This window comes from Pithys albifrons, chromosome 6, assembly GCF_047495875.1.
Source record: "Pithys albifrons albifrons isolate INPA30051 chromosome 6, PitAlb_v1, whole genome shotgun sequence".
In the NCBI taxonomy this organism is placed as follows: Eukaryota; Metazoa; Chordata; class Aves; order Passeriformes; family Thamnophilidae; genus Pithys; species Pithys albifrons.
In genome coordinates, this window is record NC_092463.1 from 58,275,326 (window position 1) to 58,293,426 (window position 18,101).

Consider the following 18,101-nt stretch of genomic DNA (forward strand, 5'->3'; position numbering starts at 1 on the left):
CTGAAAACTGCTTGATTTCATATTTAAACCCAACTCATTCATCCTTTCTGTTCTTCTGTAAGTCCAGTCCCACAAAATTTCAGCAAGAGGTTTCCTTAATGCATTTGCTTCAACCTGACTCCAAGAGCAGTACCTGAAAGTGCACCAAAATTCACCTGTTTGAAGACTTTTAAGGGAGTACCTCTGATACTGTAATTGCTGAGAACATTCTGAGGGCATGAACATTCAGACTCAAAATCTGCTAGGATAAAGATTTCTTTTTAAAAAATTCTGCTGTATTTCACATTTTACATATATCTTTGATGCCAGAAGACATTAGAATATTTTCTTTTTGTATACATAGATGTATAGGAATATGCATCTACAAATTCTCTAGATCTGTTAAATTGTAAAAAAGGTCCCCTAGTCCTTACCCTACGAGATTGCTCCTGTTCTAGACTTTTTAGATTAAGCTCTACAGGTTCAGAAAATCCACATGCAACAAAATGTGGAAAGCACAAAAGATGTCTTTGTTTTGATATGAACAGGAGGTCTGTAAATTAGTTTGATGTGCATAGTAGCTTTCAAAGTTGTTTAAAGGTGGAGTTCAAGTAAGCAGCCAAGTTTTCAGTTTTCAGCAGGTGCTCTGGGATGTTTGATGTTCAACACTCTGGGAAAATCCACATACTTAGATGCTGAAATACAGTTCTCAAAAAAAAAAAAAGAGGACTAACATTTGCTTATATTAGACTAGAAACTGAAAAAAAATAAAAGTGGTGGAATTTTTTTTTTTTTTTTTTTTGTTTTTTCTCCTGCATTTCAGCTTCCTTTTCTTTCTTAAGAGGAAGGGGATTCATGTTCATTCTTTTTTCCTGCACAGGTACATTTATTATTGAATAAGCACCATCACGTGCTCAGTGTGATTAAAAAAGAAATGAAGGCTTTGCACTCAGGTTGCTCACAAGAGAGAATAAAACCCTCAGGAGATGTCATGGGGGACAGTATTTCCTTTCACCAGCTTTTAAAGGCATAAAAGCATCTTTCCTATTTCTGTTGTGCTCTGTAGTTATGATGTTTCTCCAGCACAGGCAAAAGAAGAACACTTTACTAAATTTCTAATGTATGATCCTGGAGAAATACTGCTTTAATATGTGTGTCTGAGTTTAATACTTGTAATATACCTGTATTTTGTATGTGTATATTACAGTGTGCTACAACCTTGTGGTTTCAGAAAAACTTGACTAATTGCTCACTTTCCAATATCAGCATAGTAAAGGATTTTTTTAAGTTAGACTTTTGCATTTTTCCAAAAGCTGTGCTTGGAACAACATCACTATTTCATATTAAATTTAAAGATTAAAGCATTTGCATACTACCATAGGTATCACATCTGAAGTAGCTGAATGCCCATTTCCAGATATTTGTAGCTTCTGCTACAGCAAATTGAATTCAACTGCACGCTTGAAATGGCTTTTGAAATCTCTTCACAAACAGAGGAAAATATTTACCTATGATGATATTCCTCTCATGTTTCAGATACTTATATTTTGAAAATCTCAACATATCAGAAATTATATAAAGAATTCTTAGCTGACATATTAAAGGCACAACATTTTAATGTTTCATTACTGCTTTCTTGACTGTGTGCCCCAATTCTGTGGAGATCAGGTTCCTGTGCTGAATTGGGAATGTCTCCACTGGGATGAATCCATTGTTTCCCTGCTGAGTTTGGTGGTTTCAGTTCGTGGCCTGCTAAAAAGTAAGAAGTTCAGCTTAAAAAACTGCAACACACAAGAAAAGCTCATACCACAATCTCTGGAAAGGAGCCTTCTGAGCAAAGTGAGGAATGCACAGACTTTCCATCCAAGGCAACAGGGAGATGCCAAAGAAGTTGGTAGCACATTGCAACAGCCTGTGGAAGAGGCTGTGCCCACTCCTCCATTACCTGAGTGCACTCCTCAGTTAAATATTTGTCTTCAAATCAAGGGAAGAAAGAACTGAAGGATGTCTTGTATGCAGGAGCTTGAGGGTCACAGAGTGGTTATGGGGAAAAGGCATAGAAAATCACCATGGAAAAGCTCCTCCAGCTTCCCAAGTCAGAATTGCTTTTGGTGCAGTGACTGGAATCTGCACTGGATGTGCATTCCCTCAGGTAGCACGTGCACAGCACTGTTTCACCTATCAGTTTACTGGATTAGTCAAGTCACTGTCATATGTTGCTGTAACTGATATGATATTTTGGAAGAAAATAAGAGAAATCTTCCTCCATGTCTTTGCCTTAGGTAAACAACAGTGTACATCTGCATTCTCTAACACTTATTTTACAAAGCGTGTTTAGTGACTCAGAAAAAACACTAATGCAGATCTGCAGAAGGAGTTCCTTTCATTACTCAAAATATTTGTCAGCTTTAATATTAACATACTGAAGTTTTGGAAACTGAAGTCCCACAGATGCACAGGACACACAGATAGACATCTACAGACCTGGGATACACACACTGCTTGCTAACAATTTTCAGTTACCTAGAAATGGACTGTGACTTTTATGATATTTTCTCCTCTGTATGTTAAGTCAGTGGCCTATTTAAGTATGTTGGCAGCAATTTATGTCTTGTGACTTTATCTTCCACACAGAAATACTGTGTTTTGTGTTATTTACATTAGAAAGATGTACTATGTGAATCTTCATGTTTGTTAAAATCATTTTATCTCAAGTATTTAAATTATTTCATGGCTTCAAAAGGCACAATTAAGTATCTAAAGAGAACTTCCATTCAGTGTTACACATAATACAAGAAGAGAAAAAATGTTTCAGACATCAATGATAATATTTTAAATATGTTTGCATAGGAAAGCAGATGTCTTTTTTCTTCACTAAACTGACAGTTCAGTTGTGAAACTTTATTTTGAAAAGATTTAAAAAGGATTTGTGTCTTTAGAAATAAAAAATATAACAGGCATATCTAAAAAATATAGAAGAGAAAACCTGATTGTTACTACTAATGAAATAGCTGATGACAAAATAGTAGTCTTTTTGATTTTGATCACAAAAAATAAACTGGTAGTGACAGGATATGATGGATAGATTTGACATCCTGGCAAATCACTGTCATTGATTCAATTATTCTAATTCAGAATAAAAGCTGTATACAGTATGTGTTTATGCTACAGTGGAGTTTTTTAAGTGATTGACATTCATCATATTAGTTAGACAGTTTTAAAAGCTATGTCTTTGTTTTACACAGCGTTGTTGAGAAAAAAAAATAAAGTAGAACCTGGATTGCAGGGGAAGAGAAAAAAAAGAAACCACTTCACCAACTCTTGGTTCCAAACCCATCAAAATATGTTACCATTATTGCATCCTATTAACACGTTCTTTGAAGACTCAATTTCACCCCAGCCATGTAATACACTATTATAAAGACTAAATTTTGAAACTGTAATGCAATCTTACAGCTGGGTGGCTTGGAAGTTGTGCAGAGAAGAAGATATTACCTTTCAAAATGGAAGTCAGCCTCAGAAGAAAGAATGCAAACCACTTGAATTTACAGGTCAGGCTTGCTGTGCTGTTCCTTTGTGTGACGGGAGATACACAGAGATACTCACAGAACAGTTAGAAGTTCACAAATTGTGTATCTGAGGGTACAGAAGCCTGAATTACTTGTGTATTCTGCACTGCTTCAGACCAGCCTGCTGCGATATCCCTCCCCGAGCTCAGATGCACTCTTCTGGTTTCCTAGCATTAATGTAGCTGTCGGTTTGAATTTCAATCCTGAATTATGGCTGTTGACATAATTTCATAGTGCTGACTTCAATTGTTTAGGATTACTGTTTTGAACTACATAAGGAAATCAGTTCTTTCCTCTCTGGTTATAAATTCCATTCAAGTGCATTTTAATGCATGCAGTAAGCCATAAGGCAAAGTAATTATCTGTAATATATTCTGATTTAAAAAACAACCATTCTTAATTACTGGCATATTAGAATAAACACTCTCCTATGTATTTTAAATTTATTATTACATATTTAATAAACTATTATAAAGATTTCCTGAAATTTAAGCATGGTAATTCAAATTACAAAAACGAATGTTTTAAAAACTATGTAGTTTGCTTTCCAAAAAACACGTGACAATGAACTGCTTGGATCTATTCTTTTATTTCAATAAACCATCCAACTCATTATTCATACAAAATATTAAATGTAATTTTATAAAAATTCTATTGGACAAAATATCTCTTTATTTTTAATGTAAAAAACAAAATAGAAACGAAAGGGTAACAGCAATCTTCATATTTTAAGGAAAGCAACAAAATACTGTATGTTTCCAGTGGAGCAGAAAAATGGCAGGACCCAACATAAGAGAAGCTTTAAGGGAAAACAAAATCCAAACAAGACCAAAATTAGCACAAAGAAACCAGAATACAAAAAACAACAACAAAAAAAGAAAAAAAAAGAAAAAAAAAGAAAAAAAAGAAAAAAGAGAAAAAGAGAAAAGGCATCATATGACATGTATTTTTAAAGACTGCTGGGTCAAATCATTAATAAAAATATTTATATAAGTCATTAACACTCATAATTAGAGTGTCATACAAATCTGAGTGAAGCTGCTAAGTAGAAATCACTAGAAGTCCAGGTGCTTCTTGCCCATGGCCATCGCACCACATCCTGAGCTCAGCAGTTTGGCGGATCCTGCCAGATCCTGTTTGCTCGCGCGGCTCACTGTGTCTGACAAGTCTGGAGGCAAATGCAGCCGCTGTGGCAGGAGATTTGCAGGAGGGAGAGGGAGAGGGAGATGGGAGAGAGAGAGGAGAAAAACAGGGAGGGGAAAAAAATAAATGCAGTAGAATTAATTTTCCATAGCATATTTCAAAATGCAGTATTTTTCCTGACTGATCGGTGTTTACTCACACAAATAAAACACTTCCCAGACACTCTTTTAGGCTGACCTGGAAACAGTTTTGTATGTTTTCAATATATATTGGATTCTGTGAATTGGAAGAGATTTTTCCCTTATGAATATTTTCTAAACAAAATAAAATTTTGCTCAAGATAATTATTTGTGATCATTCTTCCTTTAAAAACAAGTGGTGTGCCTGTCAACCTCTACATCACATAATTTGATTTCTATATCACTGCAATATAAGTGCAGTTTTATTTCAAGCATGCACACTTGTTGTAAAGTCTGAACATAAGTGATGAGATGGCCAAAAGATGGAGAGGGCTCACCCTGGCTGCAGCATTATTCTGCCAGATGTTTTTTCTCCATGTTCTACTGATAGTTGCTAATAAAAACACACAGTGGTAGTAGTTGCATTTGTATAAGGCAATCATATATATTAATCCAAGCTTGCCCTCCCCAGTGAGTTGTAGGAACATTACACCCAGTTACAGATGGAAACAGAGACACTGGTTACATGGTTGCCCACAAACACACTGTCCTTGCATAATAAGCCTTATTTTTCAACTATGACAAAAATATTTCTACCCTCTCTCTGAGGATCTTTTATATAAAAGACATGACATTACCATTTAGCTTTTGTCAATTAAGGTGAAGAGTAATGTAAAGCTGAGGCTTTACTTGGTTAATTACTGGCTTGCTTTTGGACACAGCGAGGCACTGGAAGACAGTCAGATGAGGCAGTTGAGCATCTTCAGCACAGTGCAATAATTCATGAAACTGGTATCATGGAAGGAGCTTATTTCTTGAAAGATTTAGTAGGCACAGGCTAAACTGTGTTCTTCTTTTAAAATGCACAGGCTTCTGAAGGGAACAGGAGAACAGTAATGGCTGCAAAACTGTATCAGGAGGCTGTGTGGACTATCACTATTCTCAGTTTTTGCTACATTTTTGCTTTTATCACAACATGTAAACAACTGCCTTTTATTCAATACCTTTAAAACTTTTGTATGATAAGATAAGGATTCAATTAAAAAGTGTAAGGAATCTTTGTATTTACAATGAGCTGACTGTTCAGTTCATTGCTGTCTTTGAGACTGTGCAATTAGGCATAACTTGAGAGATGCTCTCGAGTGCCTCCTCCCAGCCCTGGCTGTGGGCAGCACTGGGGGAACAATGTGTGCTGGGTTCTTGTCTTCTCCAAGGGAAGGAATTACATCAAGTAATGCGTGAGGAATAGGAAAGCCTGTGTCCAGGGTGAGGTGACACCCCTCAGTGCTAAAATAGGAGAAATGTATGCATTTATTTACAGCATTTTGCCTATGAAGCACAATTTAAATATCAAAACCTGCTCCTCATAAATACCATATACTAATGTGCAGCTCTGACATATCACTGCATTAAATCAGTGCTGTTGTACAGGGTCCTTCACTTACAGTCCTGCCCTTATTCTGAGGAAGGTTAAGCATGGCTGTGGATGTGAGCTGCAGTCCATGATGTCTCATTTCTACAACACAATATAAACCAGGTCACGAGCCTATCTTGTTTGGCGGCTGAGAAAAACGTTTGCTGGGAAGAGCCAATGTACAGGCTGGATTGTAAGAGGGGGGCTGTAACCACTGAAAACAGAGGAGGAGGAGAAGCTGGGAAGTACAAGATAGATCTTTGAATAACATTTTCTTTCAAAAAAAAAAGTGTACAGTACTCTGCTAGCATGATACAGGGTATGTGGGAGGTGGAGAGACAAGTGAACCAATCCAGCCTTCTCCCACTCACTGCTGGCATCTCTCTGCCCTGAAAGGAGCAGGAGAGACACCTTCCTCTAGGGAACACGTAGCAATGCTGCCTTCTCCTGCAACTACTGACCCTTTTGCCAAGTCTGCCAAATGGATTCACAGCAAGGTGAGGAAGAGCAAATAGAACCAAGACTCAGCAAACTCATCTTACACAGGGACTAATACCACAGGCAGGGAACAACTGTAAACCCTGCCACACTGGCCTGGACTTAAAAGTGTGGCCAGAAGAAATCTTATATATTTACAAAGTCATTTGGTCAATGCTGTGTTCATTCACTAATATATATTATAAACAGAAAGTAGACAGAAGAAATATTTATAAATTTGTAAAGACTTCAATAAGAAAAGTAAAAAATTAAGGATCCTCCAATTGGATCTTGGAACTGAATTAGACTTTTAAAGATGTACTTGTTATGATACAGTATTTCATTATACAGCCATATACTCTTCTTCCCCCATCTTATTCAGTGAAGAGGATGCACACTGCTTATTTAGTGACTGGCCATTCAGTATTTTATTTTCCTGTCACTGTTTACTCTGAACTTTCCTGACATATTTATTGTACACTATTCAAACTTTGTTCTGAAGACAGAATGGCTTTTCAATAGCACATGTCAGAATATAGCACTTGAATGCTTCACAAACACCAACTGCGTTATTTTCCTAATATTCTTGTGAGAGAAGGCAGAAAATTTACCTCCATTTTAGAGACAGGGAATTGAGGCACATGAAACACATGGCAAAAGGTATCTACTAATTTGAGAAACACAGTCTGAGGCATTTAGCACTTGCTTTTCCAGAATGTTTAGCATTTTGCAGGATTTCATATAGTCAAATGTTAACTTCATTTGCAGCTGTGAGTGCTTAGTATTTCTTCAAGAACTCAAAGTCAGGCACTCAGAAAGTGAGAGACACAAAATAAGAGTATAGAAACAAAAATGATAGGTTGAAGCAACAAGATCACACAGAAGCTCAGTGGTATTGGCAGAGACACATCATACATTCCATGATATCCTTCAATTGTCTTAACTGCAAGGCCATCTCTCCTGCAATCCTTACCCTCTCTACAGTCCCCATTTTCAAACATTGCAACAAACTACTGGTTCTCCAGGAAGCATATTTTTCACTGCACATACCACATACCACATTCAGACGTATTCTGAACACTAAACAGCACTAGAGTCCTTTGGAAACAACTGAATATTATCCTGCCATTAAGATCTGAGTCACTGGACACTCACATGCTACCTCTGAATAAAGCCTGAGTAGGTATTTCAAAATATCAACGCTTACATTTTTTGTGTGCAGCTTAAAAACAAATACAGAGCTGAAAATATTAATTCTAATAAATATTTTAGCACCATTAAAAATATTCTAGATTTTAAACCACAAATTGGAAATTCATTGCATGGCATTATACAGACATCCACAGGTTAAACAACAGGCCTTTAATTTGGGCACCAATGGGGACACTGCAGCCCCTTGAATGAGGCAGTCATACAGTGAATAGGCTGTGATCCTTTTTGATCACAGCATCATGGAACGATCAGATATTTTCACAGATATTTGCTGACCACAGAGAAACAACCACATTTAAAGTCCCAGTAAAGGGCAAAATGCATTCTGGTGGACAGACTTCTCTGCTGTTTCTGAGGCTGTGACCTCCATCCTTTTCAACCCCTCTTTCTCTTATCAGTCTGATGATTCTGCAATCCTAATCTTTCTTATCCAGGCCTCCCATTCTGCAACTGGTTTTCATGAAAAAAGTCTCTCTTCTCTAGTTCAGCCTCTGCCCCTGTCTCAGCTTGCTGCTTCCAAGCTCTTCCTTCTCACTCCTGCCATTCTTGGGTTTTTCTTGCCTGTTTCTGCCATTGCCCAGGTCCAAATTCAGTGTCAGACCACAATCTTCCTTGCCTCAACCCTCAACCCCTTGTCTTCCTCATCCCCTATTTTGTTCTCCTCCTCCTCTTCTTTCCACCTGTTCTTGATCTGTCCTTTCTCCTGCTGGCAGTGCTGCCCCTTCCCACTTCCTGCCCCTCTCCCTTGTCCCGGTGCCCCTGCCCAGAGTGTGGGGACAGGCAGTGTCTCACCTCCTGGTTCAAAAAGCAGGAACATGCCCAAAAAAGGGTCAAGCTGAATAGTACTGGGTGTGCCAAGCAGGTGGGTCAAGCTGGTGGGTTTCCACAGGACAGCAAAAACCCATCCCTGGCATAAATGCCAGACAAAAAATTGTGCATTCATTTGTTCTTTTAAACAATTTCAGATTTTCACTGAACTATTCCCATGGATAAACACAAAGCTTCCTGTATCCAAGAGCAATCGGGCAGGGCAACAGTGTTTCAAGGGAAAATGGTCATAATGTGGCAAAAATAAACATGCAAGTGAAAATAGGATCCTGTAGTCACCTCCCAGTGATAACTTCCCAAAGAATGTATAAAAGGAAGGTAAAATTTGTCAGTGTAAAAACTAGGGGATGTTGGAGTAAACTTCCTTTGTGCAAAGTTAATTGTGTATCTGCATTATTACAGTGTATTTAATTACATGATCACACACTATTTTCACCCATGGAGGCAGTCAGAAATGTTTAAATTCAGGATCTTCAAAGTAAGATTCTCATTGACTTGGTGAAGAAATAACTGGCTGTGGAAGAAGGTTCTCCCTGAGCAAGGCACAGGCAGGGAAGGGGCAGGATGGGAGTGCTGGTGCTCTGTTTCAGGCAGCTTGGAAGGCTTTGCAGGACAGAACAATTACACCGAACCCAGCTAAGCACACAGCTCTAGGGCATGCATTACCAAAGGAAAACAGTTTAGACTAAACTTATTACATACTTTGCCTCTGCTCCTCCCTCTGCCTGGAGAAAACTTCTAATTACTTCATTTGTTCTCAATGGGGAAAAAGAAAAGGGCAGAAGTGGAGGATAAGAATATGTAAAAGGACATCTCAGAAGGGCCATGGAGCAATCAGTGAGACCAGTACCAGCGCAGAGGACCAAATACAGCACTGATGGTTTTCTGACACTGGTCTGCCATGTATGACTGGGATGTAAAGATCCATATCATGGCTGTTTTAGGAGCTTCTAGTGGGCTGCTGTGTTTGGTTGGGGTGCAATTTAGTTTTTTAAATCCTAGTATACAAAAATACTAGCAAGTGCTTTTGCCAGTGTATCTTACTGTGTCAAGGAGATTGTTTCAGAGATTTATTATAAAACTCTCATATTTCCCAATGTCAAGACTTTTTTCCTTTTCGGTATTAAGAAGACTGATCAGCAGTTTTCCTCAAAGCCTCTCCTGATGCTGATTGTACTTCAGTTACAAAATGCACAGAAACAGCATGCAGGCTCTAACAGACTATGAGAGGAATTGAAAATAAAGGAAAAACCATATGACTGAACTCAAGTAACCAATGACAGGTTAAACACAGAGTTAGCTACCAGAGCTAACACTAAAGAACTGCCTGCTGCACAGCTATACACATCAGATACACATATTCCTCTGAGGAACCAATGGCACTGCACTATGGAGGCAACTAGTGAAATCCAATATTACACTGACACAGTATAAAACCCAATCAGTTCAAAAATCACTTGTCAGAGTTGAGGGAATATGTGTCTGTACAGATTGTTTTTATGCTGGCTAAAATACACAGAAATAATTGAGGTAGAAGACACTCAAAATACAGAACAATTTCAGAAAATTAATTGAGGGCTACTAAAATCACATATTCTGTAAAATGTTTTAAGCAATAAAGAATATAAAATTGTTTAGCAACAATATGATAAGCAGATCTATATATGTTGGCAAAAATCTAAACCACAAGTAATTCCACATATTACTCCAAAATCATTAGTGTATTTCCATAGCTATTATAAGTGTAATACTGTAGCAACCAAATCCATAATAACATGAGTGATGCAAAATCACTCAATCTCATTAAAAATGTGATGGTAGTTTGTTCTTAATTTGATTCATATTAAAGTAATTTCAGTGAAGTCAACCTTGTGACTCTTAACAGTGACACGAAGCTTTAACAACTGAGCCCAAATTTCCCAAAATTAAACTTAAAAAAATTCTTTACAATTCATTTATTTGGATCTTTGACCAAAAAAAAAAGAGAGCTTATTAGTCTACTATGGCTGCAGCCCTGCCTTGGGGCAGGGAGATGGGTTAATGACCTCTCTAGATCCCTTCTACTTCCATTTGCTACAAGTCCATGAAGACTGAAGTCACCAAAGCCGAAGGGATTTGGTTTAGGGGGAAGAGGGGGGTGGGGAGAAGAATTTTAGGAATGCTGGGAAAATGAAAGATGCAGGCTCTTAGTTGGGGAGCTTTATATCCTACTTACTTCTCTTTGAAGCAGAACCCTTGCCACTCCATAAAGGCCACACAAGACAGGACAGAACAGTCTGTAGCATCAAGACTACTCTTCCCGCTTCTGTTTATGATGGCCACAATGCACCACCTTGCATTATTGCTTTCCCTTTCATGTCTTTTTATTGCTACCTCCTTTATAATTACTAGTAATAATTTCTATTATCATACCTAGGAAAAGACTTCAGCATTTTTGTAGGTGTCATGAAACAGGTGGGTTTTAAGGAAATAACACATTTCAGAAGCACCTCAGTCTTGCCAGTCAATGATTTTACTACTTTCTTATCTGATCATCACCAAGGAGATTAACTAATTGGTCTTGGCAAAACCAAAATACCACCTCTAGGCTTAATATAAACATAAAGATGGACAGGTATGAAAGGAAATTTCTTCTGGAGAGAAAGGTTTTTTAAAATATTTGACATAGAAGTTTGCTACAAGTTCTGGCTTCTTCTCTCACCAAGCTCACCAACTGAGAGACACCAGATATGTGTATTCTAATGAAATAAATTATCTTTTATATGACATGCAGCCTATCAGAGTGACATATCACTTATGTTGACATAACTTTGTAACAACTCACATACAAAAATATTGCTATGAAAAGATATGAACTTACTATTAATGCCACAACACCTAAAAACACTTTCGAGTTCAGTTCACTTCTCAAGGACTAAACAGTAAACCTGTTGCCACTGAAGACATCACATGCTATCTCAGCAAGGAGCAGAAAAGTCACTCTAACTGGCCTAGACCTGTGTCAGGCAGAAATCATATGCTAGTCATGAAATTTGGTTCACAAATAATGACAGTGTTTCACAATGGACAATATTTATCTCGTGGAGAGAATGGTGACAAACTATTCTCCCATAACTGCATTTTTGCCTCAGACAAACTATTTTTAAACTCATTTACTGTGAATCTCTTATGTTCCCATTCATGTTACAATTTTCTCAGTACTTTAACAAATTCACGAGATAAACTTGTTGGAATCTATTTTTCTGTACAATGGAAATGAACTCAGTTTCTTCTTGTTTTGCTACATTCACAGATACTACATTACCATTTTTAGACCTCAGCTATGGGTACCTTTTCAAAACTGGTTATACATACAAAAGACTTGACTTTTAAAAAGAACATTCCGAAAGTTTCTACTTTTTAGGTAACTGTGATTTACTTATAACAAATCACAATTATATTAACCCATGTTAAAATTAGCACATCAACCATATGCATGTCCTATTAATTTTTTTTAAAAGTTGAAGAATAATCCAAACCATCAAAAATAACCATTGCCAACATCAGGTGTTGACAGGCAGCTTCTACTTTAGCTGATAAATATACTTCTATCTCTATATCTCTGCCTGTCTGCTAAAGGAGAGATAATAATACTGAAAATATTTGCACACAATTCTAAAACTCTTGTATCACTTAGAGAATGTAAAATAGAACCAGGGCAATTTTCCCTTTCACCTCATTTACAGACATTGATCTTTGTTGTGGGTTTCCAGTAATACAAAGACGTTATTGAAACAGCATCTTCAAAGACACCTGGCAAAATTAAGAACCATTAATAAACATACTTCCTTTTGTGGTAGATATTGTAAAAGCTGTTTGACATTTCAGAACACTGAATCTTTATATGTGCCTCTCCTGTGCAGCTTTCCAGTGTATTTCCTTTACAGAAGGGATATGATAATATCCAGAAGAATTCAATTCAGCCTGTGCTGATTTGTTTGGATGTGTCATATGGTGCTGTTTCTGTTTTCTGACCAGAACTCTGTATTCCTGAGACTGAATTTAAAGCTTAGTTTTATAACACTGGCTGTTGTGAAGTGAAAATTTTTCAGAGATATTTGTTTCATAGAATCATAGAATGGACTGGGTTGGAAAAGACCTCCGAGATCATCAAGTCCAACCCTTGGTCCAACTCCAGTCCCTTTACCAGATCATGGCACTCAGTGCCACGGCCAGTCTCAGGTTAAAACCCTCCAGGGATGGGGAATCCACCCCCTCTCTGGGCAGGCCATTCCAATGCCTGATTACTCTCTCTGGAAAGAATTTTTTTCTAATCTCCAACTTAAATTTCCCCTGGCAGAGCTTGAGCCTGTGCCCCCTTGTCCTATTGCTGAGTGCCTGGGAGAAGAGACCAACCCTCCACTTGGCTAGAACTTCCCTTCAGGTAGTTCTAGACAGTGCTGAGGTCACCTCTGAGCCTCCTCTTCTCCAGGCTAAACACTCCCAGCTCCTTCAGCCTCTCCCCATAGCACTTGTGCTCCAGTCCCTTCACCAGCCTTGTTGCTCTTCTCTGGATCAGCTCCAGCCCCTCAATCTCTTTCCTGAACTGAGGGGCCCAGAACTGAACACAATACACCTCAATTCTGTACATGTTTGTGTAAAATGAATCCCTTGGGGTTTTTGGATGGCTGAAGAAGTTCCAGTTAGATGTGAGTAGAGGTGAGTGGATTTAGATTTACCCTTTCTGATGCCTGAGAATGCCCAGAGTTTGGCACCACAGAGTACTCTAAATCCCACGTACAGGTAACAGCCCCATTTTGTGTTACAGCTGCAGTCTCTGGACAATGAAGAAGCTCCCTGGGCTGTGCAGGGGCTGGATCCATCAGCGATGTTTATAGGCTACCCATGGACTACAGATGTTCAACTGCTTGTCTGATCCAAAATTCAGAGAAATACAAGGTAATCTGATCACCAGAACTGGACTAAATACTTACCTAGCACACTGTAGTAATACTGATACAGTTCTTATCACACACATTTTGAAAGAGTGTCTCTGTTCTAAAGAGTTTACAGTCTGAGTATGCAAAGTGGCTAAAAAGGAAGAAGTGGAAGACAGAAGGAAAAATGTCATGATATATAAATACTATATTAATCCAAAAGCTTATTTTTTTACCTTCTAACTGGAAAAATATTGCTTAGAAAGGTGAGTGAAAGAGAACAGAGAAAGGAAGAAATTAAGTGGCAAAGGGCGTATTATAGTTGAGTTTGGAATGCATTGACTAAATCCTAAAGGGAAATACTGTTCCAAATTCAAAGAGTAGCTCATGAGTCTGATGTTATCATCTCTGTCCAACACAAGGAGAATAACATTTCTCCTGTGGATCTGTTCTTTTTGCTGAGTTTCTCCTCCCTGAGTTTACGTAAGAGCAGTGTGGGACTTGTGATGCAAGTCTGAGTAATTCCAGGGCTCTCAGGACAGTCTGATGTATGCTGATGTTCATGTCACATTCTCTTCCCTGATGGATTCATTCAACCTAATTGCAGCTGTCTACAAGTCAGCCATTCAGACCAACCTGTATTATATACTTAGGATGAGATGAATTGTCCTTGCAAGTACTTGTCCATATCTGCTGGTTATTCAGGAAACCTGAGTGATTAGCTTAAACTAAATTCTTAACTTGGGGTGTAAAAGGTCAAGGGGAGGAATTCAGTCCTACAACTACATCAGGCTTCTCATTGAGTCAGTGCCTTCACTATGTCTGCTCTTCCTTTGAATGACATTTGCAACATGCCACAGAGTACAGATTTTGTATCAAACCACAGATGGCTCACTGGAAATGTTCCAGTTGCTGGTGATGCCAACAATACTCTACAACTTGAGTCTCTCTACTGGGAAGCTTGAGAAGTGTTCAAGGCACTGTGTGTACAAACAAAAGCTATGTAAGTGAGGAGGAGGGAGAAACAGCACTGAGAGCAGAAGCATCTGTTCTAGGATTACAGTGTTATTGTCACCCCCTAAAATTTCAACTAAATTGAAAAAGCTAAACAAATATTTGAGTTTGCATCCAAAAATATCTGTTACAAGTTCACTGTAATTTATCAGGCTTCTGTCTCAGTTCCTGTCACATTTCAGAACACTCATTAATACCCCCATTTAAAAACCACTACTGAGGGTGAGCAAGTGCACTGAATAACTGATAAAACATACTCTCTCTCTTGGTAATACTGTCCAGACAGATTTCAACCCCTCCCAGAACGGTTCTGCTCCAACACAGGTAACTCACACTGGCAAGTCTCCACTACAAGTGCATTTCAGTGACTGGCTTGCAGGAATGCAAACAGATTTCTGGATTGAACAGTTCTGCCAGGTATTGCTAAGATCACCTACAAGGTTCCACTGATTTCCAATATTTACTCTATAGTTCCAATGAAGTGCTTTCCTAAGAAGAGCAGCTCAGCGACTGTGGACCTGCCCAGCTCTGGGTTGCCTGGATGCTGCCCCAGCAGTTTCTCTAGGTGCTGTGTAGATTGACTGTGCTGATTTCCCCCTGTACATCAACGGCAGAAGCTGTGTGTACAAAAAACACACCCAACTGGACAGGAGTTCCTGATAATGGCTGATGGACAGACTCTCTCCCAGACAAGCACTAGTGCTCTGGAAGGCACTGAGACAGTGTGAGCCATATTGTTTTACATTCAACTACATGATGCAAACCACCCACACAATATGTCCCTGAATGCCTCTGTTTCAAGTCATTGGCAAGTCATTGGTTATGAAGAAGAAGCATGAAGGGGGGAAAAAAGTAAATATTAGGTGGGGAAGAGGGGATATTTTTGTTTTATACTGGGAGTAGCCCTATGCTCTGCAGCTTATTTACTTTTTGAGGTCAGCTAGAATTAGAAAATTTCCATTGCTAGGCAGCCCAGCACATCTGTGAAGCATTTCTGGGTGTTCAGACCTGAAGCATGTGCTGCCCAAAGGGAAGATTCATTACCCTGTGTCACAGAGCCCATCAGTCCCTCCCCCAGACTGCACGAGGGCTTTGGCAACAGCAAAGTGCCTAAACTTTGTGCAGAAACACATTACATGACCAGAACACGACAATTAGCACATTTGTAAAGCTTCAGGGACAGGAAAAATTTAATAGCTTTTAAAAGCAGACTAATTTTCTAGAGCTTTTTATCCCTCTGTTTTAAAAAAAATTATTTTGCTTTTCATGCATGGACAAGTTCTTCTTTGCTACAGGTATTTTCTGAGTCTGCCTCACGGGATTATTATGTGTGGAGAAACACAAATTATTCAATCACTTTAAAACAGTGCTACAGAAATGGAAAAGGGCCATATAAGGGCAAACCATTGCTACTCATCTCTGTTTTAAAAGCAACTATTATTTGGATAGATAGATGTATTGCTGATTTACAAAATTCTGCACATTTGCAAACCAAGGCTGCTAAACAGATGACCAGTTTGTTTATTTTTGCAGCTTTTCACAAGCTTGAAACTTCAGGTCTGCAATGGCAAATGCCCCTGTCAGACACTTCATGCTAAGGCAAGAAGCAGGCCAGGAGAGGAAAAAAAAAGGTATTTCTGCTATCATTGTCTTCTCATCCTAGAATCTGACACTGATATAGGAGGTATGTTCAGTTCCCACTGCTCCCAGGTAAGGATATAGGCACTATATAATTCTTATTTGAATATCTCTCCAGCATTAATATCCCATGACTCATGAGGAGTAAAATTTAAAACTCCAGCTAATGGTGCCTTTTTTGTAGGGTTACTATTAAATAATCTTTAGATTTCAGAAATCCCTGAAGTGTAATTTAGTATCTGTAATATTGGATCACTCTGTGTCGGTATGAAAATGCACGGTGGCATATATTTGTTCAGTGATTGATATTATCTATAAAAAAATACAAGTATTGCACTGGTGATCAATGCTGCCTTCTCTTTGGGAAACCAGTGCTCTAAAGGAACTTTAAGCACAGAATAACAAGTTGCTGGGGAAAGGTTAAAAGACAGGTTATGTAATTTCTTTTTAAATGACTTTGTTTCAAACAGCATGTTCTCAGTGTAAATGCAAACAAATATATTAAATATGAATAACAGAAACTGGTATCACATTAAATGCAAGACTTTTGTGACTAATTTTGATTAAAATAAACATTACTATTTATCTGAAAGTTAGGGGAAGGGCTGAACATTGGAGCAGATTCCTACATCAAAAATGTGTTTCGTACAGAAACTGTATGTCAAATTATAGCTATTTGCTTTCAGCTGTTTCTAGCAGTTATTTGGTTTGGTACTTTTCATGTGTCAGTATTTTTTTCATTTCACTTCTTTATTCTGTAGTACAAGTAAGACTCTTTAGAGCAATAAGATCTTTAAAATCCCTTTAGTGTTTAGAAATGTCAACAATTCAGTAGATTATACTTGATGAATAGGCCAGATAGAAAAAACCTGCCTCAAGTTTTTATCTCAAGAGAAGTAAGGTGCTTTTGAAGAGCACTTGATTTGAGATTTAGAAGCCTGCCACTATTCAGCCAGCCACTCTTGAGAGCTGTTAAGTCCTGACCCATAGCATGAAAACAGGTTGGAAGAAGGGAAGAAAACCCAGTAAGAAATATATTTTGTACTCCCTGTATAATTATTTCTTCTAAATACCATTTAAACATTTCTTCCACTAAATAAGTAAAAACCTAAGAGACCAGGCAACCTTATCAGACCATTTTATTTAAATATTTTGAATGTAGTTGGAACTTGCCAGAGGGAACAGCTACAGCACTGCAAAAAGATGAGGCTCTAAAGGAAAAAAAAATATCTAAGTGGTTCTTTCCATTTGAATAGACTGCACTGACACACTAAAGCTTCGTATTTTTGACAAGAGACGTAGAAAACAAAGAGGTTTTCACTTCAAAATATGCAGTGGAAAAATGTGAAATGGTTTGGTTTGCGATAACTATAGAAAAATATTTTTTTCATCCTTCACTATCACTTCCACAGGTTACAGCCAACCTCAATACCAGAGCAAAATGAATTAATTCAATATCACAACATAATCAGTTTAAGATATCTGCACACTAGTAACAATATTGGATGAAAAGGAAGGCAAACTGTATCAGGCCTTTTGTAGGAATATCTGTTCTTAACAGATTATTGTGCTTGAGCACATGCTCTCTCCCTCGACAGTACCTCAGCTTTGTGACTGGTTCTATGAATAAGAACTTAGTTAATAACCTAAGAGCAAGAGACCACATTATTTGGGCAAATGTCTCATCAGTATCTCCTGCCCTACTTCCTGCATCTCCGAGTTTCATAGAGAT

General features: G+C 38.1%; 1 protein-coding gene across 1 annotated transcript in view; it reads right to left on the minus strand.

Annotated features, from left to right (window-relative positions):
* Positions 1 to 4,118: 4,118 nt before the first annotated feature.
* The window catches only part of ELP4 (elongator acetyltransferase complex subunit 4), a 139,469-nt gene continuing 125,486 nt past the window's right edge, over positions 4,119 to 18,101 (minus strand). Inside the window, exon 10 of the mRNA XM_071559065.1 lies at positions 4,119 to 4,735. Within this exon, the coding sequence (XP_071415166.1) occupies positions 4,604 to 4,735 (132 nt within the window). The 3' untranslated portion in view covers positions 4,119 to 4,603. The remainder of the gene's footprint in view (positions 4,736 to 18,101) is intronic.